The sequence below is a fragment of the Lepidochelys olivacea genome (genome assembly GCF_965140295.1).
Source record: "Lepidochelys olivacea isolate rLepOli2 genome assembly, chromosome: 1".
NCBI classification, from domain to species: Eukaryota; Metazoa; Chordata; order Testudines; family Cheloniidae; genus Lepidochelys; species Lepidochelys olivacea.
In genome coordinates this window covers 126,618,446-126,645,979 of record NC_140411.1, presented here as the reverse complement: position 1 = coordinate 126,645,979, position 27,534 = coordinate 126,618,446, and the positions used below count along the sequence as shown (strand labels likewise).

The window sequence follows — 27,534 nt, the reverse complement described above, 5'->3', positions numbered from 1 at the left end:
GTGGCTGCACTGCAGAACAGATCTCAGGGCTCACGGCATCTTAGTTCATGGACTGAAGATCATTTATCTGTGGAAAATATATAAAAACAGGTAATTACCAAGCTCCCTGAAATGGTGGTTAACTCTTTCCTTGCTGGCTCCTGAAGCATCTCTGTGGAGTCAGTTTGTTTTACGCAGTCAGATTGTCACCTAGGCATGCTCAAGGAGATCCCTTCCTTAGGGTTTGTCTGAGAACCCGCTGAAATCAGTGGGAGTCTCTCTGTTGACTTTGAGGGGCTTTGGTTACAGTCCCCAATGTCTCAACATGAGGATTGGTTTCTGAAGTCAATGGCCGTCCCTGAATGAAGAAAAGGGGAATGCAGTAGTTTTGACTTAAAATATATCCTTTCCAAAGTATTTCTTTAGTAATTATGGGCTAGTGAGGGGAGTGCTAAAGAACCTTTTCCTTGTGTCTTCCTTTGCCCCCCCCCCCCGCCCCCAGGCCTGGAATAACAGCAGCACCAGCCTGCTTTCCTACAGCTGCAGTCCAACTGAGATTTAGCCAGTAGAAAGTGTGGCAAGAAAAAAAAATCATCTTATGGCCCTTGTACAGCAACCAGGGGACCACTTAGTGGCAGAGAGGAAAACATACTGCATCCTCTTTGGGGCTATAGCAGCTGCTGTTCTTCCCCAGAATGCCAGAGTATTCTGCCCCCTCTCCTTTGCTGACTCCTGGATCCTGCTCTCCCCCTGCTTGTGGTACTGCAGTCAGTGATAGAGCCAGTTAATGGAGTGTGTCATCATGGTGCACTGGGTCCTGGAGTGCCTTCAGTGCTAAAAATACCCTTCCCCAAAGCAGACCAGAGGCTATTAGGCATGATTAAGCCGTATACTAGTAATTATTATTATTCAATTACTATTATTCTTCTGCCTAACAGTGGTATCACATAATGTGAATAACATAGGCAGACACGTGAAGTGCTGCTGTTCTGTAATAATATATATTTCATTCATACATTTGTATATACATGAAAATTAACTTTTTGTTTCCTGTTGTCATTTCCTCTAGTTCCTTCCAGTCTCTGATATTAAGCAGTGAACTCCGGAGGTTAAGATTACTCATGAAGAAATGCTATCAAGGCTTCCCGTGGTAATCTGATCATAGACTAATGAATATTTGCAAGTATGGGGTTAGTCCTTCAAGCCCATGCAGCAATCTTTATCTTGGGCAACCTGGTGGCTTCTCAACCACTTGCACAAAGTAAGTTGAACTTCCAGATATTAATTTTAAAACCTGATGTGCAGATTCACATTATTTCTGTGGATGCTTTATTTGCTTCATGTTTTATCAAGTACAATACCTTCTTAAAAAATGTGGCCCGTTTCATCACTGGTGTAACATCACAATGACTTCAGTGGAGCTACACCAGGCATGAATTTGACCCCTGTTTCTTCACAAATCTATAGGGATATAACAGAAATATTTAAAATGGTTTCTTCCAGTTAACATTCAGGGAAGATGAATGTTTTGTTTGAAGATAAGGGGAGTGCCTCTCAAAACTCTGAGAAGTGGTACATACTGCCGAAGTTATGAATTATGCGAGCAGGGATCATGTGCAAAAAATAGAAGTGCAATCTTCTGACAAGATATTCATATTAAAAACCAGAGATTAAAGTAAGACTTAAACAATTAATATTCTCTCATATTAAGTAGTATATGGGATAATGCCCATTGACCTGAGGATACTGAAATATCCATTGACCTGAGGATACTGAAAAAGTATATACTTAATTATACATTTCCCAGAGGGGAAAACCTCACTTATTATTAATCCACGGTAACAGCTTGGATATTTGATAACCCGGACATTAAAATATCTGTCTTTAGTTATATTGCACAGTATCATTATTACTTGTGCTAAGAAATAAACAAATTAACTCAAAAATCCATTAAAAAAACCACCCAGCACACATGGATGACAATTTGACCTTCATTCTTGTTAACTCTAAGTTCCTGTTTTTCATTTCTGAATTTCATGAAAAAAAATCATGGTTTAAGATTCTTCCAACAGTTTATCATTTTCTTTAGAAATCTGTACTATATTATATTTTATGTCTGAAACATACTAATTATGGCAACTCAGTAACACAAGGACCGATGTTCCAGTACTAATTACCTGGTATGGTTATTTACAAAGTGGGTGTAACACTCTACTATTCACATATGTTAGATCCAATTTGTACAAGCATAAATGACCTCATAAGATGCAAGGCTGTGGAGAATCAGCCTAGTAGTGCCTAGCTACTGCAGTGTCTGCTGATCCTACCAATTGTGTGCCACTTCCGCCTGCTATGAAGCCCAATAGATGTAATAAGGAATACGTTTCTCCCAGGCATATGCACTCACTTTCTCTCCATCTCACTCCCTCTCATTTTTAAGACAGGGATTCACTTACCTTTTATTCTGAGTCATGGGAGCTCATTTCATGCTTTTCAGTGCTTACCCTGAGTAGCATTATTTCCTACATGCGGTTCTACTGACTTAGATGAGATTGCTGTCATGGATAAATAATATTCAGTGCAAGTAGCTGCTGCAGAATCAGTTGCAGGGTATCAGTCTCAGGCTGGCTCAATACAGCAGGCTAGGAGCTACTGCATGTGGAAGTACTATGTGTGGTTGCCTATTAGGTTTTAATCAGTTTGGGGAAATCAGAAGTGGTTTTTCTTTTTTGTTCTGTTTTGTTGTTTTGGTGAGATTGCAACGGTTCCAGAACATTGGTGTTCCACTCTGTTATCTTTGTAGATATGTGTTTTTTGTCTGTTCCATTACATTCAGGTTTATTATGGTGTTCCTTTTGGTTCAATGATAAAGAAAAACATTACTTGTGGTTCGCAGTACTGCTGCTTTCCTAATTGCTCTGGGTTCTGCTTGCATAAATTACTGAGGATGGTGGGCTCAACTAATAGTCACATTTTCTGCTTATTTTTCCTACCAGACGACTTCCTGCACATGCAGAGATCACATATTTCATGTATTTATGCTTCTACACACTTTCAGTGCATTCAGTGATCAACTGTGCCAATAAGACCCTGTCATTGAGGGCCATGTGGTGCACCATTAATGCTGTTGGAGTTCCAGCAAGAATTTTCCCTCAGAGAACAAAAGTAGAGTTTTCCCCGGAGCTGGAAGAGTCTGACCTTGCTGTGGCCCTTCCAGCAGTGCAGCAGGTTCCTTACTGAGTTCTTGGCCAGGTCCACTGGCTGACACAGGAGGGCATGGGTCCAGAACAGCTCTTCAGGGCAGGCACTGTCTCCTTGCTGTATGGTAGTACAGAGCCTAGCACTATGAGGCCTTGGCTTCCAGCCATGCTACAGTAATAAATAATTATAATAATAATAATTAACTAATAACCCTGCTTCTTTCCTGTCACTTTGGGGTGTCATGTGATCTCCCTGCTCTTGTGCAACTGTGGGGCAGCGGGAAAAATAGGGGGCTACAATTATTATGAAATGAGGCACCCAATTGGCTTGTAAAGATCCTGACTGGGTGGACAGTTCAATGCTTAAGACCATCCCACTTATCCTCCTTGGAATCATGAAGCCTATGAAAGGGGGAGAAAATATCCTTTGTTTTATCGCTCTACCTTGTTCCCGCTCCTCCCCCCCCAAGTTAAAACTCTCTGACTTGACTCCCATGAAAGCCACTTTCCACTGACATAAGACGGTTCTCTTTCCAAAAATGCAGTGTCTGCCCATAGAGGACAATAAACATCCCTGCAGCAAACGGGGCAGGAAGTGTTGGGCGTAAGAAGGGATGATTAACATTTGGATAAGCTATGGAAAAGAATCCAAACTACTGATGCTGATCTGAGTCAACCTTTTAAAAATATTATTTAAAATAATACCTTTTCTTTATTTATATTATTATTTGTAAAGATGAACACAGTACTGTCCCAATACTTAAAGAGAGAGCATGGGTCCAGATCCTCAAAGGTATTTTACTCCCATCACATTTCAGAGGGAGTCTGAGGGTCTGGTCCCTACTCTGGAACACATAGGGTATTGGAGAGGGCTCTGAAATGTATATGAAATACTTAAACAAACCAAAAAAGTGCAGAGTCTGAAGTTCATTTCCTCAACAGCAATGCATATTTTAATACTCAAATGATTTTAAAATGTATTTAAAATTATATAAGTCCTCTGTAATTGAATACATTATTTTAAAATCTTTAACAGGTTATGCCATCACTTACCTTTTATGAAGTTCTTAGAAACTAGAGTACATCAGATGGTTCCTATCTCACCAGATGTTTTATTATAACCCCCCACTCTCTTTCTATTAATTACTCACTGTTTATTGTTAATGTATTTACAAGGTGTACACATCAATGACCATGTTTGCTAGATGTCAAATACAGATGTGAAAATCCCAGAGTTCCAATCCATAATATGCAGCAGGCCTATAGTTATGTGCAGAATAAGACCGCGATTCTGCAAAGATTCCTGCATGTGGTTAGCTTTACACAATGCACATAGTCCCACTGAAGCCAAGAGGACTAAATGTAAAGTTAAGCATATGGGTAAGTCTTTGAAGGCTCGGAATAAAAATGACAATCTTTAAGGCCGAATAAAAAGCATATAAAGCCAAAACATAAGGTCTTTATCCAGGGTTAGATTGAGCCTTTAAGGGACAGCCTATACTAAAGGATAGTATGGAGCTATCCTCCCACAGGAGAAGGACCAGGAGGCATTTTTTGTGGGATGCAGCTTACTCCATCCTTTGTGACCAGTCATCTCTATTGGTTTTCCATGGAGGGTGAGACCCCCCAGCCTCACCTCCTCCCCATCCCTTTCCATCCACTCTGGGATGTCAGAAGGAAGTGACCACAGAGCCTGGGATTCTGCCTTGTGCTTATGAGGGGTGTGTAAAAGTGGGTAAATGGATTGTTCTCTCCAAATAGGCAGAATCTAACCCTCAGTTTCCCTGGCAGCCTTTTGAAAAGGAATCCAGAGGAGCCCAGGTGGCTTCCCTGATTTGCCCACTCAGAGTCTGCAGATCTTGAACAGTACAGAGTCTCTGACGAGGGGCCTCTATGGGGTGGGGGAGTTCTTGGGGGAATTTGCCATTTAGGCGCCCGCTTGCTCATGGAAGGGAAAGGCAGGATCGCAATCAAGGACTTCAGGATTTTGCCTTGAGGAAGGATTGGTTCAGCGGATTGATAATAGGATTACAGAACCTTTCACCTCTTAGTATGGAGAGGAGGTCAGCGGTGATCAAATGCCCTTAGCATATGATGGCTGTGAGGTATTCTAAGTAAAATAAGTTACGTTTTCTGATCACATTCTCAGGGCACATGTGTCCACATCACAAAAAAAAAACAACAACATCACAATTAGTCCTAGAGCTGGCATCCTTGTTGGTAATCTCAGCATTGAGATCAAGGATTAAATGCCAATCTGGCATCTTCCACAGGGATTAGTTATTCCTCGCTAAAAGAAATAAATTATAAACTTGTTCAAAAGGACAGGAATTGTGGTTTATTTTTATGAGTATGTTGAGGTCCTTGTGATATGCAATAAAATGACAAGGGAACGTCCAGATATGTACTGATAGTCACCACAAATTTGAAGGGGAATTAACACAAAAATGTTCACATCTGGCCACCACAATATTTCTCAGGTGTACATAAAGAAATTCAGACCAGTACTTCCCCTAAAAAAAGTACAGTGCTACATCTGACAGTTCCATAAGACAATAGCTGGCTGAAAGACATTAAAGAAGTAATTCCCTTAGAGAAGGACACATATCCAGCAGACAGCATATGGGCTTCAAGGTACTCCAGAGTCATTTTGGGTCCTACATACAAATACTTCATATGGATAGGAATGCCTCTTTACTGCCTGCCATTATGTTTACCTATAACTCAGTGCATTCTGACATTGAAAAATTAAATGAGCATTGAATTTGACTTAGCCTTGAAAGTATGTGATTAAACAAGCATGCAATGCAAACATTCCCTATTTGTTTTTTATGATTCTAACACATGAAAGTTAACGATTCCTACTTGGTTTATAGAACGAAAAATTGTCCATAATAATAGTCATCAAAATATTTATTTGCCTACCTCTACAGGCTGTTGTAAAGACTAATGAGTTAATGTGTGTAAAGGGACTTCAAGATATGTAGTGTTCTGTATACACACTATTTCAATTTTTTAAAATTTAATAATATGGGATCTTTATTTAAAAGAAGAGATGTGATGGAAAAATAAGAAAAAGCACACTATAAATTTGTTTAATTATTCACAGATATAATTTATGCCCACTTTAATGCCCTTTGACACTGCCAGAGATGTGTAAAGTGGCCTTTGTGTCAATAAGAATCAGGCCCAATCACCTGTATCCTGCAAGTGCAGAATTGTTCCCTATAGTAATTTTTCCTGTATTATGATAAATATTTTAAAATGACTCCGAACTGGAACTTACAGTTTATAGATCTCATTTTAGGAGTTTTGTTTCTGATATTTAGCATAAATTTTCATACTCTTGATTTCATTCCACTACCTATAGTTATGCTTCTTGTGTAACCCAGAAAAATTCCCTTGGTTCCTTGATATATGCACCCTTCAGATATTTGTAGCTGTTTATCTTGTCTAAAGATAAATCAAGCTCTGAGGAATATACTTGATGTACCACTGTGGTATTCTAATCAAGCCTGAATAACTGGAAGCAACATTGGCTTTGATCAGATGCCTAGAATCTGAGCAAGAGGGAAGTCTGGTAGTTGGGAGCAGGAGGATGGGAGAAGAAAGAGGATGTGAGGATAGTAAGATGCTCTGAGGTGACCTGGCCATAAGGAGGTAGGGAGAAGTGGCCAGGTCCATTGGGAGAAACCATAAAATTCCTTCTTATCCACTGATTCAAATCTGGGACACTAGCCAAACTAATTCTGAAGGAGAGGGATAAAAAATGGCCAAATCAGTGATGCTGCATATACTATGTGGAGGCAGTGTTTCTTTCTAAAGATTCCACTTCAAGCAGGTATCTGAAATATTATTTAGCTGAAGCCAAATATCGGAAAGTTGGCTAGATTTCCTCTGAAGAGCTATTCAAAGCTGAATTTCAGTATAGCCCCACAAGCTACCCAAATTCAGATCTGATACTTCTCTCAGACAGCCACCAATCTGCAGTAAATCTATTGAAGACACTCAAGTTACACCTATTCAAAACTGGTGTGAGAGAAGAAATCAGGACCATAGTTCTTCTTTCCCAAATACGTAATCATTTTTATTGCTACTTTCTGCATTCCTCCGAGTCTGCTGACATCTTCTTGGCGTTGAGCTGCACAGAACAAAATGAAATATTCCAGGGCAGTTATACTGAAGTTGTATAATGAGGGACTGACATCAACCTGCTCTGCTGTGTGATGACTCTGCATACGTATTTGGGCCTATTGTGCTGCCACATGGCCTTGCAGACTCATATCTATTGTTGTACACTGTGGGCTTGTCTACACTTGAAATGCGACCGAGCCACAGCTCAGGCACTGCAGCTGCGCGGCTGTAGTGCTTCAGTTTAGACATTACCTACACAGACGGGGGAGGTTCTCCCATTGGTGTAGGGAATCCACCCCCCTGAGAGTCTGTATCTATGTCAATGGAAGAATTCTTCTGTCAGCCTAGCGCTGTCTACACTGGGGGTTAAATCAGCTTAACTACATCGCTCAGAGGTGTGGATTTTTCACAACTCCCGAGCAATGCAGCTGGGCCGATCTAATTTTTTAGTGTAGACCAGGCCTAACAGTCCCTCGGTGTTGTTCATTCGCTATTGTTCTCCAGGTTTCTCCTTCCAAATGTTTCAGATTATATTTCTGCAGAGGCCTTGTTTTGTACTTTTCCAGTCTCAATGCCCTTATTATTTTCCACCCATATTTCTAACCTCTCTAGGTCCTTTAGTCTTATTTCTCTGCCTTGCAAGTCTTCACGTCACCTCTCATTTTTTCTGTCGTCTGTGACCGTGGAGTAATTAAATCGGAACTACTGGTCTCTGAACAAATGTGTGGTCATGTCCTTGATTTCTGGGGTTAAAACTGTTTTGTTTGTCATTGCAATGAGACAGGTTTGAAAGAAACTATCAAAATCACAGCAGTCAATTTCAATGGTGAACAGATGCAGATCACATGGGCAGCTAAAGACTATTTCCCTGACAGGAATGTGACTTTTTTTTACAGGTAAGTACTGGCAATGGCTATCCTCTTCCCCTTGGCTAATGTCTTTGGTTAGTGATTCTGAAAGTATGTCTACACTGCAATTAAATACCCATGGCCTGTGTCAGCTAACTTGGGCTCATGGGGGTCTGGAACTCCGTTTACATCACAATTTTACAATCCTGCAGCCCAAGCCCTGCGAGTCTGAGTCACTGACATGGGGCACCTGTGAGTGTTTTAATTGCAACTCAGACCTACCCTTTGCCATCTCACTCAGTCCAAGTTGTGTTTGAGCTACACCCGCAAATGAAAGAGAATCTTATATTTGATCCAGATCAACATGCAGACTCGTTTGTGTTCGCTCCACACCACAACCCTATTTTCCAAACTAATCATCAGATCTGCTGAATACTTAGCTGCACGCAAGTAGTTACACCCACAGTTTTGTCCATTTTTCTGATGCCCACCAGTTTGTCAGAACAGTTGGAGCCATTTTTCACACACACACACACACACACACACACACACACACACACACACACACACACACACACAGCTTTAGCTGCTGTTATAATTAAGAGCTGTGCAGCAATCAGTTGATGCTGCAAATGAAATGAAACATTTATAGCTGCTTTGGGTCAATGACAAGTCAACCAGTAGGAGGTTTACTCAATTGTTAGTGGGTATATGAGACAGCATTTCCAGTAGTATGGTGTAGAAATAGGACATGTCACCAAATGGTGAATGTCTGACACAGCTGTTAAAACAAACCCTTCCCTTCCTAGAAAAGACAATATTAAAGAAACCTCACAATCTCAAATTGTAATGAACAGCTATCTGGAAAGGCAATAGCAATTAGGTACCAAACTCCCCTTTTCCGCTTTGAAAATCCCATCTATAAATTTCCCATGGGAGAAGTATTTTAATAAGCTAAAGTGACAAAACGCAACTAACTCATTTCAATAGGTAACATAATAACTGTGTTAACTAATTTTATTTTGTTTTTACTTATAGATTTGGCACAGCTCTTCAAAACAGAACTTGGAAGCAATGCCCCCACTATATACTTGACCAAGGTTACAATTCTGGCTGTTTCTTTAAGACAGAGGGACTCACTCTTAACATCTCTTTTAAGGATAAGAATGGAAGTGAAGAGCTTTTCCATCATCAGCTAAAATCTGATTCCTTTAGTAAGTGAGTGAGCAATGACATTACCAGATTCCTTGGTAATGCTAGTGCCTTCAGTGATCTTCTTTTGTATTGAGTCTGAGATGAAGAGATAGAACTATTTCAGAGTATAAAATATTATCGAGGAAGATGGCGAATTAGTCAAGTGTATAAAATATTATCAGGATGGACAGAATATTGTTCTCTGTTTGGGTATACTGAGGCTTCTTCTTCAACACTTACTTCAGTGGTCACATTGCCTTCACTGGGGCTACTTGTTTTGAATAAAGCCCCCCAAATTCAGATCAAAATCTGGATTTTGAACACTTAAAAATGTAGATATGTTTGGATTTTGAAATATTTAGTATAGTTGACTATGTAGAACATGTAAACATACATGTAGCAACAACTGGAAGCCATGCTTCCATTTTCATAGTGGAGGGGTAAATAGATGATATCACAATGCCAAAATGACAACGGGTTACAGTGAGAAAACACTGGAAGAGTAAGAAAGAGGCATTTCCATTTCTGTTATACTTTTATTGGTTTTATGTATGTAGATGTGCCTTATGGGTTCAACATGTAATGACTATTAGTGCAAAGAAATCTGCAGAATAGTAGGAACTAATACTAAATAAAATAAAATAAACCAGCTATAGAGCACCACTGAGCATGTCTTCTAAAGTTAGGAGAGCTTCCCAGGAGGCAGGGTAGTCTTATGGCTAAGACACTGGAGTGGTGTTCAGGAACTCAGGTTTAATTCCCAGCTTTGTCACAAATGTCCTGTGAGACATTGGGCAAGTCACTTTGGATCTCTGTGCCTCAGTCTTCCATCCCTAAAACAGAGATAATAGTGCTTCAGATCTCACAGGGGGTTTTGCGAAAATTCATTAATATTTACCAGGTGCTCAGATACTACAGGAATGGGAGTGAAGTAGTTAGATTTCTTGCAGGTGGTGTGGATCAAAAGAGAGGGTGCACTAATGTACTTTAGGAAGGGTGTTATGCTCCAACTCCCATGAAGATGCAACTTCCACTGCTAAGAGGTAAACAACCAAATGGTTCAAAATATTGTGCCCATAACCGCTGACCATCTGTAATCAATGTGTCAATTTAGAACAGCACAAATGCATGATGCCATGGGTCTGAATTACATTTTGATGTACAGAAAACAGGCCAGCTGGAGAACTGAACATTCCAGGAGAACTGAACTTCATGACAGTCTAAAGAATTCCAGGAAGGCTTGGGTTTGGGAGCGATGGTTTGAAGTGAGTTGTAGTGATTCTTTTTAAGAGCGTATTGTGTAATTTATATCAAATTTTTTCCTCAGTAAAACCCAATCCGCCTGAAAATGTAACCTTCCATTGGAAAAGAGATACGGTTACGATAGAATGTAATAAACCAAAGACAACAGCAAGGTGCTTGAAGCTTGAACTTCAGTATAAAAGCAAGTATGACAAAGAATGGCAGGTGGGTAGAGTTTGGAATTCTCACTTAGCACAGGAAAGAGATGGGAGTGGCACCTCCACAGAACAGAAAGCATGGGTTTTCCCAACAGGACCATCCCATCCCATCCCATTAACATACACTTGATGGGCTGGCAGCAGAATAATGTCTAGTCTTCACTGCAAAAAAGGTGCATTTTTTCCTTTGGGGTAACTAACACACATGTGCTACCCTGAGGTAAATACATGCTGAAGGCCAGACACTTTAATTTAAAGAAAGGTAAAGTTGTCAAGCAAAACAATCCTATACCTCCTCCAGGGATTAGCCTTGAGGAGTTTACTTCATGGTAAACTAAGTGGCTGGTCTTCAGTGTATTTTTACCTCAAGACAGTGTTAGTTATCCCCAGTAAAAAACACATCTTGTTTAGCAGTGAAGGCAAGCCCTAACATTTGCTAGACTCCTGGATATCTAATGTGTGCTGAATGTCAGCATTCCAGTAAATGGCCACATTTCAAGGGAGATTCACTTCACCTCATACACACATATCAAGAAGACATAGGGGAAAGGCCATATATAAAGAATGGGAGCAGGGAGGGGAATCATAAATGGGAAATGATGATGAAAAATGGGAGAAAGAAGAAAAACAACAGAGAACAGGAGATGGGGAAGAGACAATGTTTCAGGCAACTTATTTATCTAGAACATGAATACCAGCTTTACATTTCATTTCATGGATTAATTCTTCCTAGGCTCATAACTAACGGGTATGCTTTGTGGACCAAAGCTAATTCTGTTTGTTTCACTGCAAATAATTATTGAGACATAAATGTAACAAAGAACTTATACGTTAACTTAACTGTAACATTGTTTAAGGCTAGAAATCAATTTGAACCAGGAAAATCCATCCAAGATCCAGATCTCCTAAAATTTTTGGGGATGTTCTACTTGTGTCAGCCCATCTCCTATGTTTGTTATTACAATGATATAGTATAATACTGTGAGAAGAAAAATATATGTTGGAAATAATAATTAATGATCAAATATCTTCCTGTCCAGTCTAGAAAATCTGCATGTTGCAAAGTTGAAGAGCAAGGATTTGATCTGGAAAAGTGCTACTCCTTCCGGGTCAGATTGGAAAGACTCGTTCCTTTTTGCAATAGAATTCCTTATGCCAGTGAATGGGCAGAGGCAACAGTTTGGAGAAATGGCAGCTTACTAGGTAAATGCTAAGCTACATTCATGTTCTTTGCTGGGAATATAATCAGGGGAGGGGAGGCTGGGAGAGGGGATGTCAGGTGGTGCATCAGGTTAATTCAAAGTAAAGATCTAGTCAAACAATGGAACAACCGAGTCTAAAGCCACATTGAGTATTCTGGCCTTTGCCACTGATTTAAGACATTGACATGGAAGTGGAAATTTCCCTTGAATCTGTCAAATACTTGGGAAGTGACATAGACAGTTGCTGCCATGTTTCAGGCTCTTCAGTGACTTATGGGGGGAGGTCGTGACATCAAGCTTGCTATGAAGTTGTGGATCTACACAACCATGGTTATACTGACTCTATTAAATGGCAGGGGAACTTGATCACTGTTCCATATCAAGTGGCAGGACAAGATCAGAAATGAGGATATTTGAAACTGAAACCAACAGCCACCTCCATCAATGTTGGTTTGGTTTCAGTGACTTTCTTGGTACAGAGATATTAATAGGATGGAATACCAATGAATTACGAAGCATGTTTATCTAGGAATGCTGCTACACAGCTGGCAATCATCTAGTCACCAAAAGCTTTGGTGGCGGAATAAATTTGCCAGCAATAGACATAAACTGAATATCTAGGCAGACCACCTAAAGGACCAGGTAGAGATTTATGTGGGTGGTGCTCAATCTGCAAGGAGAATACGTCCCTTTGCAATTTGCCATCATGATGATGGATGGATCAGGTTAATTCATAGCCCTTTCAAAAATAATTTGATTCATGAGTGCAAATTGGGTTGGTGGCCTGATCCTTCAGTTCAGATCTATGTTGCTGTAGATGTCCCAAGCAACTAGATCTATCTGGCTTTAAGATTAAACTCAATAAGTTTATGGAGGAGATGGTATGATGGGATAACATGGTTTTGGTAATTAATTGATCTTTAAATATTCATGGTAAATAGGCCTAATGGCCTGTGATGGGATGTTAGATGGGGTGGGATCTGAGTTACCCAGGAAAGAATTTTCTGTAGTATCTGGCTGGTGAATTTTGCCCATATGCTCAGGGTTTAGCTGATCGCCATATTTGGGGTCGGGAAGGAATTTTCCTCCAAGGCAGATTGGAAGAGGCCCTGGAGGTTTTTCGCCATCCTCTGTAGCATGGGGCATAGGTCACTTGCTGGAGGATTCTCTGCTCCTTGAAGTCTTTAAACCATGATTTGAGGACTTCAATAGCTCAGACATAGGTGAGAGGTTTTTTGCAGGAGTGGTGGGTGAAATTCTGTGGCCTGCGTTGTGCAGGAGGTCAGACTAGATGATCATAATGGTCCCTTCTGACCTAAATAGCTATGAATCTATGAATCTATGAAAACTACTGATTTGGCCAGTAACAAATAGGCTTTGTATTACAGTAGCACCTACATACCCTAAATGAAATTAGTTTCCAGTTGTGCTAAGCCCTGTACAATTTCCCTCTAAAGTGGAAAATTTGTCAGTACACTATTTCAGAATTACAGTGACATTAATAATTATACACAAAGTTGATTCATGGATTGTTCAAATGATGTGTGCAATTTTTCAATGACAGAGATAAATAAGGAAAAGATACTGTCTGTGCCATTGAGATCTTATACACATGATTTAATTTTTTTAGTTCTAGATAATACTTTTTCCTTTCTCCCACAGTTTTGTTTACCTTGTCTGGTTTGTCTGTGAGATATATATGCTGCTGACATCCCTGTTTGAAGGAACTCTTCAGGGTTCCTCAATGTTATTTATTTATTTATTTAGATTTAAAAATGCAAAATTCCCATCCACAGCTCTGTGAAATTTAGCTATAGTTCATACATCCAATAATCACTATAATTATGAGACTAGTACAAAGAATATAGTGCAATAAAGTAATGGAATAAAATAGAATACTACAATAACCTCCAATAAAAATGAAATTGAAATACCCACAGCCAATTAAGTTGAAAAGCCTTAAACCATCAGCCAACCATTGCCTAAATCAGTGGTTCTTAACTTTTACTGCAGCCTGCACCCCTTTGGTTCTCAAAATATGTTCTCGCACCCCTTATCAAAAAATCAAAATATGTTCCCACATCCCTTATCAAAAATAGTTGAAGTAGGTCAGTTCTTTAAACCTAGATATATTTTTTGTTTGTATATTACAGTAATAATTTAAAAATGTATAATGTTAATAAATTAACATTTAGGTTTGATGAAACAAAGTAATTGTACTTACGTGCCTGTGTTTAATTTGTGTTTTTGATGATTTACCTTCTAAAAAAATCTGGCATGTCTCTCACCCCCAGAAAGGGCATCTCGCACCCCCAGGGGGTGCATGCACTCCTGGTTAAGAACAACTGGCCTAAATCCTCAGAAAACAGAAGGGCTTTTCAGCATGTCTGTATGGTTAACAGATCCAGGTTCTGGCAGGCCAAAAGTGGAAGTATAATCCAGAGTTGTGTGGCCTTCACAGAAAATGCCACACCAGCAATCCCATCAGGTTTAAAATGAGAGAACTCTATCAGTGTAGGCTGAGAGAAGGTGTCTTCCAAGTAGCCAGCTCACTTTTAAGGATTTGTAAGTTAAAATCAACACTTTATATTCCACCTACAAAGTAACAGGCAGACAGTGGAGCTCACTGATCGCTGATGTTACAGCTGCTGCACCAGCTTCAGTATTTGGTGGTCTCAAGATGCAGCCCCCTCTAGAGTGCAGTCCAGAATATCAAGTGTCTGGCTAGGTCTGCCTCTGACCTTTTCTTTTGCTCATTCCTCGCCAAGCACAATGAAAAAACCAGAACTCTTGCCAGCAGCTGTTACGTGAACATCAAGTAAGCTTTGGATCTAACAAGACCCCCTAGTGCCATCCTGTGCCTCGTTCTTCTAAGTACAGTCTCAAAGACAGATCACATTAAGTTAGAGGACACTTTTCACAAGCTTTAGTAGGTCTGGATTATTCCTTATCGCTTTGCTGGAAAGCAATACTCCCAATGAGTGCCATGAACCAATAGAGAGAGAGTTGCTGTAGTTACATGAACACAGGCAGTCACTCAGTCCACACACCTTCAAATCAGATCTCCACAAGGTGCCATCCACTAGGCTTTATAGGAACTGTGAGAGACTCAGATTTCTAACTCCCCAAAAAGATATCTCTACTTTGACACATGGGGATAGTAACTTCCTGGGGAAAATCTGTCTACACGAAACACTAGGGTGGGAATCCTGGCCTCATTGAGGTCAATGGTAAAACTCTGATTGTTTTCAGTGCAGCCAGGATTTCACTCTGGGACCATACCAAAGTTTTCAGTGCCTGCATACTAAATAACATCTGAAAGGCAAGCCAAGAAGAGTCTCTTAAAATTCCATAATGTCTGAATCCAAGTACTGTCTAGAGACATCATCCCTTCTCCTTGTGGCTTTTTGTGAATATGGACCAGATGGGCAGGTGGAAAACTCTGTTGTTGGGTAGGGTGTAAAACTGGAACTTTACCCATAATGCAGTCATTCCAATATATTAAATATTAAATAATATTTAAATTATATCAATATATAAGTTATGTTACCTTTCGAAGAGCAGAAGCTCATGGACTAGATTCACAAAAGTACTTACGAGCAGAAGTCTTGGGTTTAGGATCCTGAGTTTAGTTTTAGGCTTCACTGTGATTCACAAAACTCCCACTGAACCCTCTAGGCACCTCAACTCACTTGGCACCTCAGTTTCTTCAGTAAGACTTTCCTTCAGTGCCTATGTTTCTGCCCCTGGAATTGAGCACAGCTGCCTCACTTAAGGAGTCTGGACATCTATCTCTTCCAAAGCCCAAGAGCATGTGCAGGGCCTGAGTTGGTAGGCATGCTCAAAGGCCACCTACTGGCTTAGGCCCCTCAGAGAAGTTCACACACAACAGCCATGGGAGGACCTCCCTCATAACTTTTACCCAGTGGTTACGTTATTCATGTGGGAGACCCTGGGTTCAAGTCCCTCTTCCACCAGCTGTGGAAAAAGGATTTGAAAAGGCCTCTGCTACCTCTCAGAGGAGCGCCCCAACCACTGAGCTATATGGTATTCTGATGTATGGTTCTTTCAGTCTCTCCTATTGAAGCTGTTCCACTGTGGCTAATTCCTTAAAGAGTCATTGGAGCAAGGGGATTGGAGCTTGGGTCTCTCACATTCTGGGAGTATGTGCTAACCCTCTCTGTGTGTGGCCTAAATGAAACCAGCTTCAACAAGAGAGATTAAGAGAGCCCCACATCAGAATATCCCCTCATCCAGTTGTTAGGCACTCATCTGAGTGATAAGACACCTCTGTTCAAGTCCCTTCTCTTCAAGAAATGGAAGGGAGACTTGAACTGGTGGTTTCCCACATCCCTAGTGAATACTCTAATCACTGGGCTAATATTTATGAGGGAATAGCTCTTCTCCCCTCTGCTTTTTGCAAAAAGTTCCTTAGGCATCTGACTTCAAAGAGGACCCATAACTGGAAATCACTAGTGGAGATAAGTTCCTCCCTGCAATCTGGATTTAGGCACCTATCTGTAGGAGAAAGGCGGGGCTTACCACACACTCCTCTTGGCAGCATCTCCCTTGCTAGCTGAGGCAGCGCCCCACTTCAGATGCCGGCTTTTATGAATCACAGTCTAACGCCTGTATTTCTCCCCATTTGTTGTGTAAGGAGCTAGGGCCTAACTCAGGCTTTGTAGATTGCAGTGTGTTCCTGTGATTTTCTAGGCACCTAAAAGTGAGGTGTTGTGACACTGAATATCACAACACCCAAGTCCCTCTGTGAATCAAGCCCTATTTGCTCCAGTTAGAGTGCTGAGCTGGCACAATAAAAGGTTTTTACTACAAGGAAAACTAAGAATTCCAGGAGGTTTGTAAATGCGTCACACTGCGCCAGTAGTCTTCTCCCTAACTCTCTCTGGGTTTAGGTATGAAACATTTGGAGGTCTTGTCTGTTTGTTCTGTTTTTGAGAAATAAAAAGCAGGGATTACATGTGAAAACTAGGTCATTTTGGGGGGCAATTTTGAGTAGAAACATGTACCATTGTCCATAATTATTGCAGTATTGTTTAATCAGTACTGTTTGTTGAACATGATATGGAATACCCCAAATGATGCCTAAGACCTCCTTTTAATCACACACAAGGCTATTTCTAATGGATAATACCACAGCCTTAAATTCATAACTTTGTTAGACACTAACAATCATAGACTGAATAGAAACACTGGATTTATGGCTAATTACAACAATCTGTAACCCACTAGCAATCCCCTGCACTCCCAGCTGCTTTCTCCACCCCCTTCCTTTCCTCCCTATGACTGGAGGGGTGTTATCAGGTCACTTCACCTTGAATGGTCCCTTGAAATGTGTTAACTACTTATGATAAACAATCTGTTCCTCCTTGTATTTAGCAGTGACACTCTGAGTAAGGCTATGTCTACAGTGCAAAGTTAGGTTTCAGAGTAACAGCCATGTTAGTCTGTATTCGCAAAAAGAAAAGGAGGACTTGTGGCACCTTAGAGACTAACCAATTTATTTGAGCATGAGCTTTCGTGAGCTACAGCTCACTTCATCGGATGCGTACCGTGGAAACTGCAGAAGACATTATATACACACAGAGACCATGAAACAATACCTCCTCCCACCCCACTGTCCTGCTGGTAATAGCTTATCTAAAGTGATCATCAAGTTGGGCCATTTCCAGCACAAATCCATTTGTGTGTGGGGGGGTGGGGGCTGAGGGTGAGAAAACCTGGATTTGTGCTGGAAATGGCCCAACTTGATGATCACTTTAGATAAGCTATTACCAGCAGGACAGTGGGGTGGGAGGAGGTATTGTTTCATGGTCTCTGTGTGTATATAATGTCTTCTGCAGTTTCCACGGTACGCATCCGATGAAGTGAGCTGTAGCTCACGAAAGCTCATGCTCAAATAAATTGGTTAGTCTCTAAGGTGCCACAAGTACTCCTTTTCTTAGTGCAAAGTTAAGTCGACTTAAGTTACGGCAACATCCAGCCACCACCATAATTAAACTGCTGTTGCATGTCCAGACTATGCACCTTCTGTTGGCAGAGCGCATCCACACTAGCAGCTCTTGCATCAACACAAGGAGCAGTGCACTGTGGGTAGCTATCCCACTGTGCAACTGGCTGCAGGGTGATTTGGAAAGGGTTTGCAGTGCCTCATGGGGCAGGTAAGCATCACATGATGCAGGTTTCTCAATCTCAGCATTGCATGGGCATCCTACTAGGTTTCCAGCTGCTTTTCAGGTGCCCTGGTAACCTGCGAGCCAGCCATCTGTGTCATAAAGCATGGATCCCACACTGCCCTTTAGTCTTGTGCTGTGCGTTATGAATACAAGGCTTTAGGAGGAGCTCAATGTGCGGGGAGGGGCTATTCACCACCATTCTGACCCCAGTCCCCTCCTTGTAGAAGTGACTATTTGCCTCCCTTGCCTCCTGCTATGCCTGCTGCAGCTCTCTGATTTTTACAGGACACTGCCGTGTGTCCCTATCATAGCCCTTCTCCATACCCTGAGCAAGTTCCTGCAGCTGGAGCGGAGCTGTGACTGCAAAGCCTCCTCTCCCCACAGACCCAGAAAATCCACCACCTCCCATGTACTTCAGGCAGAAGTGGGTTTGCTGCATGGAGCCGGCATGCTCAGCTGGGCAGTTGCTATGTGATCTCTCCATACCGAGCAAACAGGAAGAGCAAGTTCAAAACTTCCCGGGGCTTTAACAGGGGAGGGGTGTTCACCTGTGTCCCTTGCTGCAGAGCAGCAGAGTTCAAAACAGTGACCAAAGCAGTCAGGGTGGGCATTGTGGGACACCTCCTGGAAGTCACTGTAAGCAATGTGGTGTCATTGCATCACTGACACTGCATCACTCTAACTACATTGCCCTAAGCTCGATGCTTCTCGTCAAGGTGATTTTATTATGTCGGTGTAGCAGGTGAGTTAAACTGGCAGCAGGAGCATTGCACTGTGTACACCTCCAGAGTGAGGTTGATGTAAGCTGCCCTGTGTCAACACAACTGTGTAGTGTAGATATGGTCTTAGTCTCCCAGACCTGCAAGAGAGCTCTGTGTCAGCTGAAAAGCTTGCCTTTGGTTTTATCTACTCTACCACTTTTGTCAGTAAAACTTTTGTTGGCACCCCTCCCTCCCCCGACATAAGTATCACCAGTAAAAGTTCTGGTGTGGACAGTGTTGTGTTGGCAGGAGTCCTGCTGACATAGCTAACACCACTCCTTGGGGTGGTTTAATTATGCCAGCAGGAGAGCTCTCCCTTCGGCACAGAGCGGCTACACCAGGGACCTTACAGTAGCACAGCTATAGTGGTACAGCTGGGCTGATGTGAGGTCGGTACTGTAGACATAGCCTCTCTCACAACAGAAGTTGGTCCAGTAAAAAGATATTACCTCACCCACCTTCTCTGTCTAACACCACCAGAAAGCATTTCATTGCAAGAGCGAAGGAACTGTGATTTTCTTTTGCAGATTTCGATTAGTTTGTCTAGTTTCTTACCTAACATTGCTACTGTTTTAAAGAGAACATCTGCAATAGGTACATTTATAAATTTACATTTATAGAAACATGACATTTTAAAATATTATTTTTGTGATTACTCCTAGATTCATGTGCTGATGATATAAAAAAAAAGCCTCTGTCAGACAATGTGATCCTTTTAATTTCTGTGCTGGCAGCCCTTCTAGTCATAATCCTCCTTCTGATTTTTGTGTGCAAGTGCCAAAGGTAAGTGTTACTGGTCCCTACTGATATTTGTGTCATGATAATGCAACGTACGCAAAAAATGTGCATATTTTGATCCTCTCCTTCTCCCACCATCCATTGTTGTTTGTCCTCTGAAAGTGCAAATTCTTGAGGGCAGGGATGGCGCGTTCCTTATGGTTGTGTCCTGTGCCTTGCACATTGTAGGTATTACTGGAAAACAAAGAATAATTAAATATTAAATACTCCCCAACCTAATAGGCTCCCACTGGTCTTTATGATGCCATGGAATCATTGGCACCTTCAGCCTAAAGTCTGCAGACTGCAGACCCAGTCATTTGCTCTTTAGTTTCCTGCTGCCATACTTGTAGAGAGCACATCTCTGGAGTGCCTGTAATCAGAGATCCCAACCCTCACTGCCATAGAAGCAGGGAGCTTCTGCAGCTGCAGACACATACTTTCTACTAGAGGAGCTAAGAACAGAAGGTGAGAATTTCCTTCTACCTGAAGAGTGACAGTTGGAAGGGTGATGGAGCCACAGGGTGAGAAAGGCAGGGTAACAAAGAAGAAAAGATGACAAAAGTAAAGGGGAGGAGTGCAAAAGATGTTAAAGGGGAAGATAGGGGAGGTGGTGGTGGAATGGATGACCAAGAAAAGGAGGCAGGTAAAAGATGAAAAGTTGTAAAGGGTGATTAAATGGGAGAGCTTCAAATAGTGGTAGAGGAGCAGGGGATAGGTGAGGTGAAGTGAGTGGCAGTCTCCTGATCTATTTAATGGTCTTAACAAGACTACCATAACCTTCAGTGACGTTGTGAAGATTTTGTCAGTAGTACCTGGAAAGCACTTTGGGCCCGTTGCATGGAAATAGTATTATTGTAATAATCCTTACTTACAATACTGCTTGAATGACAAATGTGGGATCAAAGCCCCAAGACATCTGCATTTGCTTTTCTCTTTCATTTATAAATCGTAAAGATAGTTTAAAAATAGCATCTCCTGGCTGGGGTTTATAAAACATTGGCACTAGATTCTTCTTACCAACTCCCTCACTTGCCTTCCTGCCTCATCTGATCTATTACAAATGAAACATGAGAAACCAAAACTGAAACTTTGTGGCACTGAGGTGCACGTTGGAAGCAACATAATCGTAACATCTGTGAGCGTTCAAAAGAAAATCCATTTTATGAGCATTCTGTCTTGCAAACAGTCTTTTGGGCTTGCAATTCCAAGGAGAATTTAGGCTGTTTCTGTTAACTTTTTGAGCTACAGTACTAAATATTAAAAGGGTGCATGTTGCAAGAGTGATAGCTATTACGGAACTTGAAACATGTTTAAAGAAGCTGCAGTTGAGAATATTCATCATTGTTTGTTTATTTCTATTGTATAACCATTATGCACGGTAATTAGCAACATAAATTAAGACAGGCACAATACAAGGGGACAAATATAGGGCAGGGATGCGTGAGGGGATGGTGGTGGTGAAAAGAAAGAGATAATGTGTTTCAGTGAATAATGTGTGCACCTTGAGGAATACAAAGAGTTCCGTCTTTTCTCTTTAGTCAAACATATATATATGTGACCATAGACTAAAATTCTCCTTGAAGAAGTGTGTTTTGTGAAGTAACTCAGGCTATGTCTATACTGCAATCAAAGGTGTGATTTGCAGCTCAGGTAGGCATACTCATGCTTCCTTTAATCTAACTAGGTTGCTAAAAATAGCAGTGTAGACCCAGCAGCCTGGCCTTCGGTGCAGGCTGTACAAGCTTCAAGAATCCTGACTGTGTACTTGCATTGCTAGCCCATGCTAGGGTGTGTTCTGCCCTGTCTTCACTGCTATTTTAGCTGTGCTAACTAAATTAAAGCTAGCAGGGGTATGCCTATCTGAGCTGCAATCCCACCATTGATTGCAGTGGAGACATACCCCATGGCCTCACCTACTTAAGAAAGATGCATTGGTTTAACTAAACACATTTAGTTAAACTGGGGTGAAGCCCAGTGTGGACATTTTTATTTTGGTCTAGCTCAAATGAGTTAGAAATCAGTTTCAGCTAAACCAAAATAAGCCACCCTTAAACTGAAATAAGAGCATCCATACAAGAGTTTGCATTGGTTTAGGCAAATTATTCTAAAAACTGATTTAAGTTAAACAAGTACAACTTTCTTGTGTTGACAAAGCAGTAGAATAGGAAAGAGTGGAAGCATGGCAGGTGGGCCTGGGAAAGGGCCCCTGGGCACCAAGGCTACATGAACAAAAACATTTGTTCTAGTGCAGGGGTTCCCAAACTTGGTTTCCAGCTTGTTCAGGGTCCGTGGCTTGTTCAGGGTAAACCCTTGGCGGGCCGTGAGATACTTTGTTTACCTGAGCGTCCGCAGGTACGGCCGCTCGCAGCTCCCATTGGCCAGGAATGGCGAACCACGGCCACTGGGAGCTGCGAGTGGCCGTACCTGCAGACGCCCAGGTAAACAAAGCATCTCTTACCCTGAACAAGCCACAAACCAAGCTTGGGAACCCCTGTCCTAGTGCAATGGGGTCGTGATCCATAACTGGGGCTGCCAGGCACTACAGTGATACAAATAACAATAATACAGCTAATGGCTACATTTTGGAAGGCTTGACCTTAAAGGGTCCCATCTGCCCATTTAATATAACACAAACCATCTCTTTCCAATTATCAATATGACCTAAAAATAAAATAGAAAGACAGTCTCTCCCAGCTGAATTTCTGCCAGCCTTCCAACAATGTGTGAATTGTGAGAGGGCTCTAGCCCTTGAAAGCTAAGGGTTTGTCTACACTAGCACTTTTGTTGGTAAAACTTTTGTTGGTCAGGGGTATGAAAAAACATACCCCTGACTGACATAAGTTTCACCGACAGAAGCTCTCCCGCTGACTCGTTGTGGGGTGGTTTAATTATGCCAACAGGAGAGCTCTCTCCCGTCGGCATAGAGCGGCTGCACGGGAGACCTTACAGTCAGCAGCTGCAGCAATACAGCTGTGCCATTGTAAGGTCTGTAGTGTAGACCAGTGGTTCTCAAAGCTGGTCCGCCGCTTGGCCCGCGCCACTTCCCGCAGCCCCCATTGGCCTGGAGCGGCGAACCACAGCCAGTGGGAGCCGCGATCAGCCACACTGCAGACGCGGCAGGTAAACAAACCGGTCCGGCCCACCAGGGGCTTTCCCTGAACAAGCAGCGGACCGGCTTTAAGAACCGCTCGTGTAGACAGCCTCAGTCCTTCCCAGAGTAACTATGAAATTCCATACAGTGGCCTTGCAGCACCTCTTGATTTGTACTTGAAACTGCTCAGATTGCCAAATGTAGAATCCCATCTGAACACTGGCTGCCAGGAAGGAGCTACCTTTAATTCCCATGCTATCGCTGGATTTGACTTCAAGATTAGACTACTTGGCACTCATTTACTTATCTGATAATGAAGTCAGCTTTAATGGATGCTGAGGAGCTGGAAGCCAACACCTTAATTCAGGCTTCCGGATATGCCGCACCGTGGAACTTCCTTTCCTTGTACTTCCCCAGACTTTTCTTCCTTTCATTTTCAAGGACCACTAGGGTGATTGTGAGGGTGCAGAGGTGACTCTTCTAGTCCTACGAGGCCTACGTAGGCCAGTACTAGAGTAGTTTTCCAGAGGAAATTAAAAGACAGTTTTTCAGGGCAAAATGCTGTCTGTTCCACTTTTTTTATTGCTCCTACATAGAGCCAAAATTAAATCTTTCAAACTAACTGTTTTTTCCTATTACTGATAAGCTGACTTTCACTCCTTTGTTTCTCCGTCAACTGCCTGCTTCAGTACTGGACACGATCAGAGCACCAGTGATCTTGGCATCAGTCTCTGTTGCACTGATGAGCAAAATCAGCACATGCAAGATGATGCCAATGTTAAGATTTATGGTTTGCATGCCTGTGCTCATCAATTCAGATCTACAGTACATATATTACAGCTCTACAAAAGCTGCCAACTGCCAAAACCACTGAATTAGCCTTTTTTCTCTCTGAAAAATCCCATGCTGTTGAACCACAATTACATTACTGGAGATAAGTGTTACTGGGAAGTCCACTGATGTTACAGGCCCAGAATTGCTTCTCCTCTTCATTCTGTTTATGCCACTCTGAATAGCAAAAAAGCAGAAACAGGCCTCAGTTCCATAGCAGGCATACAGCTACTATGACTGGCTCCTACACTACCACTCCAGAAGGGAGGGGACATGGCGGGATGTGCTGTGCTCAGGTAATTCCCAGCCAGTGGATAGTTCCCTTGGGACTGCTACCAGCTGGCAGAGTTTAGAGCAGCTGAATGCTTACTTTGTTTTGTTCTGTTTACAGATTGCAGAAATCAGTTATGCCTGTTATACCAGACCCAAAGCATATATTTTCTGATCTCTTTAATGATCATAATGGAAACTTCCAGGTAAATATCCAAGCACTCTTGAACTTCCCTTGGTGAGGTTGCATTCATTCCAACACAACAGTCCTACCTTGCACATAATTTAAAAAATGTAGCCTACCTTTGTGGTCTCTTTTGAAGTTTAAACTCAGCGCTCTCTGATCCAAAAGCAGCCTCTCGCTCTACTACGTGACCACCTGGTCTTACAGAAGAATGATTATTATTACTTATTTGCACTGTATTAGCACATAGAGAACCCAGTCATAGAAGAGGACTTAATGTGCTAAGGACTGTACAAAGACAGTTCCTGCCCAGGGGAGTTTGCAGTGAAAGTAGAAGAGAAGATATGTGGAAACATACAGAATAAGACTGAAGCAATGGTGGCCAGCATGAAAAGCAGAGATCACAACAGGCCAAATTATTGTACAATCCTCTTTCCAGCCCTCCTGTCATAAAAGGCTTTGTCCTTTACAAAACTAACCATGGTTTCCCAACTTGCCTGATTTACCACTATGCCCTCCAATCCTTTAGCACACAGCTTGCTGTGAAACAGCAAATCTTCACACAGCCTGACAGAGGAACAAACTTTTTGTTTGCTTCCCATTAAATTGAAATGTTGAAATGTATGTAGTTTACCTGAAGAGCATTTGTTATTTGAATGTTCTTGAATCTGCCCAGCACCTTACTATTTAGACTATGCTATACCGGAAAGCAGCCTGGCAAAATAATTAGGAATATTCACTATCTGATGCATAATAGCTACTGGGCCACCGTTACAACAGTGATGAAAATGAAAACCAATAATAATGTTTTACTTGTGAGTCAAAAATGTACTTGCCCAAGGTAAGTTTGAAAAGATACAAAATAATAATAAAGGGCCTGATCCTGAACTCCTTAATCAGGCAGATCTCCCACTGAAGCTTTGATTGAGGTAGGACTTGGCTTAAAGGATTTGCAAAACCCTGACAAATGGAGGGGGAGAGGGAGGTAATGTATTCATCTAGTGTGTGTTGAAAGCACCTATCACTGTAAGTGCTATATAAAATTAAATCCAACATTGAAGGTGTCCTCAGTGGTAATTTTCTTGAAGTTTTCCTTGTTCTTTGTGTGCATTCATGTTTTTTGCTTTTGTCTTATTTTCTGCTTGCCTGCTATTTCCTCCTCTCCAACATGACATCCCCCAAATGTATAGGTCCTGGGGTCATGCCATTACTGGAGCAATGATGAAGGTCAGTGTAGCCTGTGCTTGTTTCAAATGAAATTAGGGAGTGTGCTGACACCAACCTTTCATTCTCCTAGGAATGGATTGACCAAACTGACAATGCAATGGGCCACACCAAGATGGAATGTGTAGAACATGAGTGCATCATTGAGGAGAGAACTGAGCTGGAAGATGAGAAGGAAGCTAGTGAAAAGCTTTGTGAATTGTCAAACATGAATGAAAGAGATTATCTGAGTTCTGCTCAGAACACTTGCCTGCAACCACCAGCCAGTGATACAGTTTCTTTTGGGAGTTTTAAGTTCTGTATGAATGAAGACATGTATGTCATCTTATGAAACTATATAATGCAGTAGGAACATATGGTGTCGGGAAAAGGTACACAGGATCCTGATGAGTTTAAAGAAGCTATCTGAGTAGAGTAAAAAGTTAGAATCAGGCTTGCCTGGCATAACATACAAAACTATCCAATCTGGATCTGGATTGCAACTTTCCCAGAATTCAGGGACAACCTATGCAGGTCCATTAGAGAAACAAGAAGGCATGGCAATTCAGGTGTATTTGGATGTGGGGCTCTAGTTTGGGCCCATCTCTTTGGCTAAACCGAGCCCCATCCTGCATGGTGAGCATTCAAGGAATCCTTCTCACTCACTGCACACCTTTTAAGAGCTGGGCACAAACTCAGTCCTTGTTCTGAGGGAGTGCACGCACTATGTGCAGGTAATGAAAACAACTGCACTAGCCATATCCGAGTGGGCGGAAAATGTAAGAGTTAGGGCAGCGCCATCGACCTACCTTCTCCTTCTCATCTGGTAGCAGAACGTGGTGGAGTACATGCGACACCTTTCCAAAGGGGGTGGCAGGAGCTGTGCACAATGCTTCCAGCAGCTCTCATGGGTGAGGTGAACATTTGCACCGCACCTCGTGGAGCTAGGATCTGAAAAAAAACCAACCAGAATCTGCCCCCAAGAATATGATAGTGAGGATGTACAGAGTCACACTGGGTCCTGATCCTGCAATGAGCTCTGTTTGGGCAGCCCTTTCAAATGCGCTAGGGGGTCCATGCAGGCACAGAAGTCTGTGCATGTGGACCTTATTGCAAGATCGGGCTCGAAGCATCTAGTCATGTACATGTCCTTAGGTTTTCTCTTCATATAGTAGACACATTCTTGTAGACAAATGGGATAATTCACCCTTAATGGTGGATTAATTTGACTGAGAAAGTCTCATCTTTGCTCGATATTTTACATCTTCTAGCATGTTCAGCAACTGTAGATTTTATTAATGACTATGCTATGCCGGATATAGCTGTTCATTTATTAGCCTTTTATTGTATGTGTTCCAACTTCAGCTAAACTATGTCATATTTTTTTTTCTCTAACCTCATTTTGTTAGATAGCGGACTCGGGAAAACCCACTTGATTCTTGCAAACTGTGTTTTGAATATCTTCCTACATCATTTAATGTGCATGCTTCTTGAAAGCAAACATTGTAGTCAAACATTTAGGATGAAATTCATCCCTGGCACAAGTCTATTTAAGGCAAAGTAGTTACACCAAGGATTAAGATTGTTGGACTAGCTTCTCAGTTAGTGTAAATTGACATTACTGTTTGGAAATGGAGCTGGTCAGAAAAACCACAGATGAAGTCATTTTCTGTGAGACAGTGAAGTGCCTTTGAAATAGAAATGCTGTATGAACTAATGTTGATTTTACTGAAATTTCATTGTGGAGAAAACCAAAAAAACAAAACAAATGAAAACAAAACAAAAGAAAGAAAGAAAGAAAGAAAGAAAGAAAGAAAGAAAGAAAGAAAGAAAGAAAGAAAGAAAGAAAGAAAGAAAGAAAGAAAAGAAAAGTCACCACAAAGTCAAAATGTCATGTTGACTTTTTTCAGGAATATAAATCAATTTTGAAATTTTGAAATGACTTTTCATTTTTAATTTGTAATGTATTACATTATATATTATAATATAAAATAAAAAGTCAAATAGAAACAAAACATTTTGATCAATTTGTTGTTTTTGGAGCTTTCTGAATAAGTTTTACATTTGGGAGTTTGTTCTGATTCAGAAGGAAGCCAAATTTTTTAATCTCAAAATCCTTTGCAAACCAGAATTTCTCCACATGCATCTAGACATATGTATTCAAAGCTGTTAAAAATATTGATTAAAGAAATAAAAAAGATGT

The 27,534-nt window shown here is 41.5% G+C and overlaps 1 protein-coding gene across 2 annotated transcripts; it reads left to right on the top strand.

The window, feature by feature from the left end:
* Window positions 1-27,106, top strand: CRLF2 (cytokine receptor like factor 2). Of its 2 annotated transcripts, none has more exons than XM_084617642.1 (9): window positions 1-90; window positions 1,049-1,240; window positions 8,098-8,209; window positions 9,200-9,375; window positions 10,683-10,822; window positions 11,856-12,018; window positions 19,635-19,755; window positions 24,066-24,150; window positions 25,426-27,106. In XM_084617642.1, the coding sequence occupies exons 2-9, from the start codon at window positions 1,165-1,167 to the stop codon at window positions 25,681-25,683; spliced, it is 1,131 nt and encodes a 376-aa protein (XP_084473768.1). In that variant the 5' UTR covers window positions 1-90; window positions 1,049-1,164; the 3' UTR covers window positions 25,684-27,106. The 2 variants fall into 2 exon arrangements, with proteins under 2 accessions (XP_084473768.1, XP_084473769.1); XM_084617643.1 differs by having other exon boundaries at window positions 8,094-8,209.
* The last annotated feature ends 428 nt before the right edge of the window (window positions 27,107-27,534 follow it).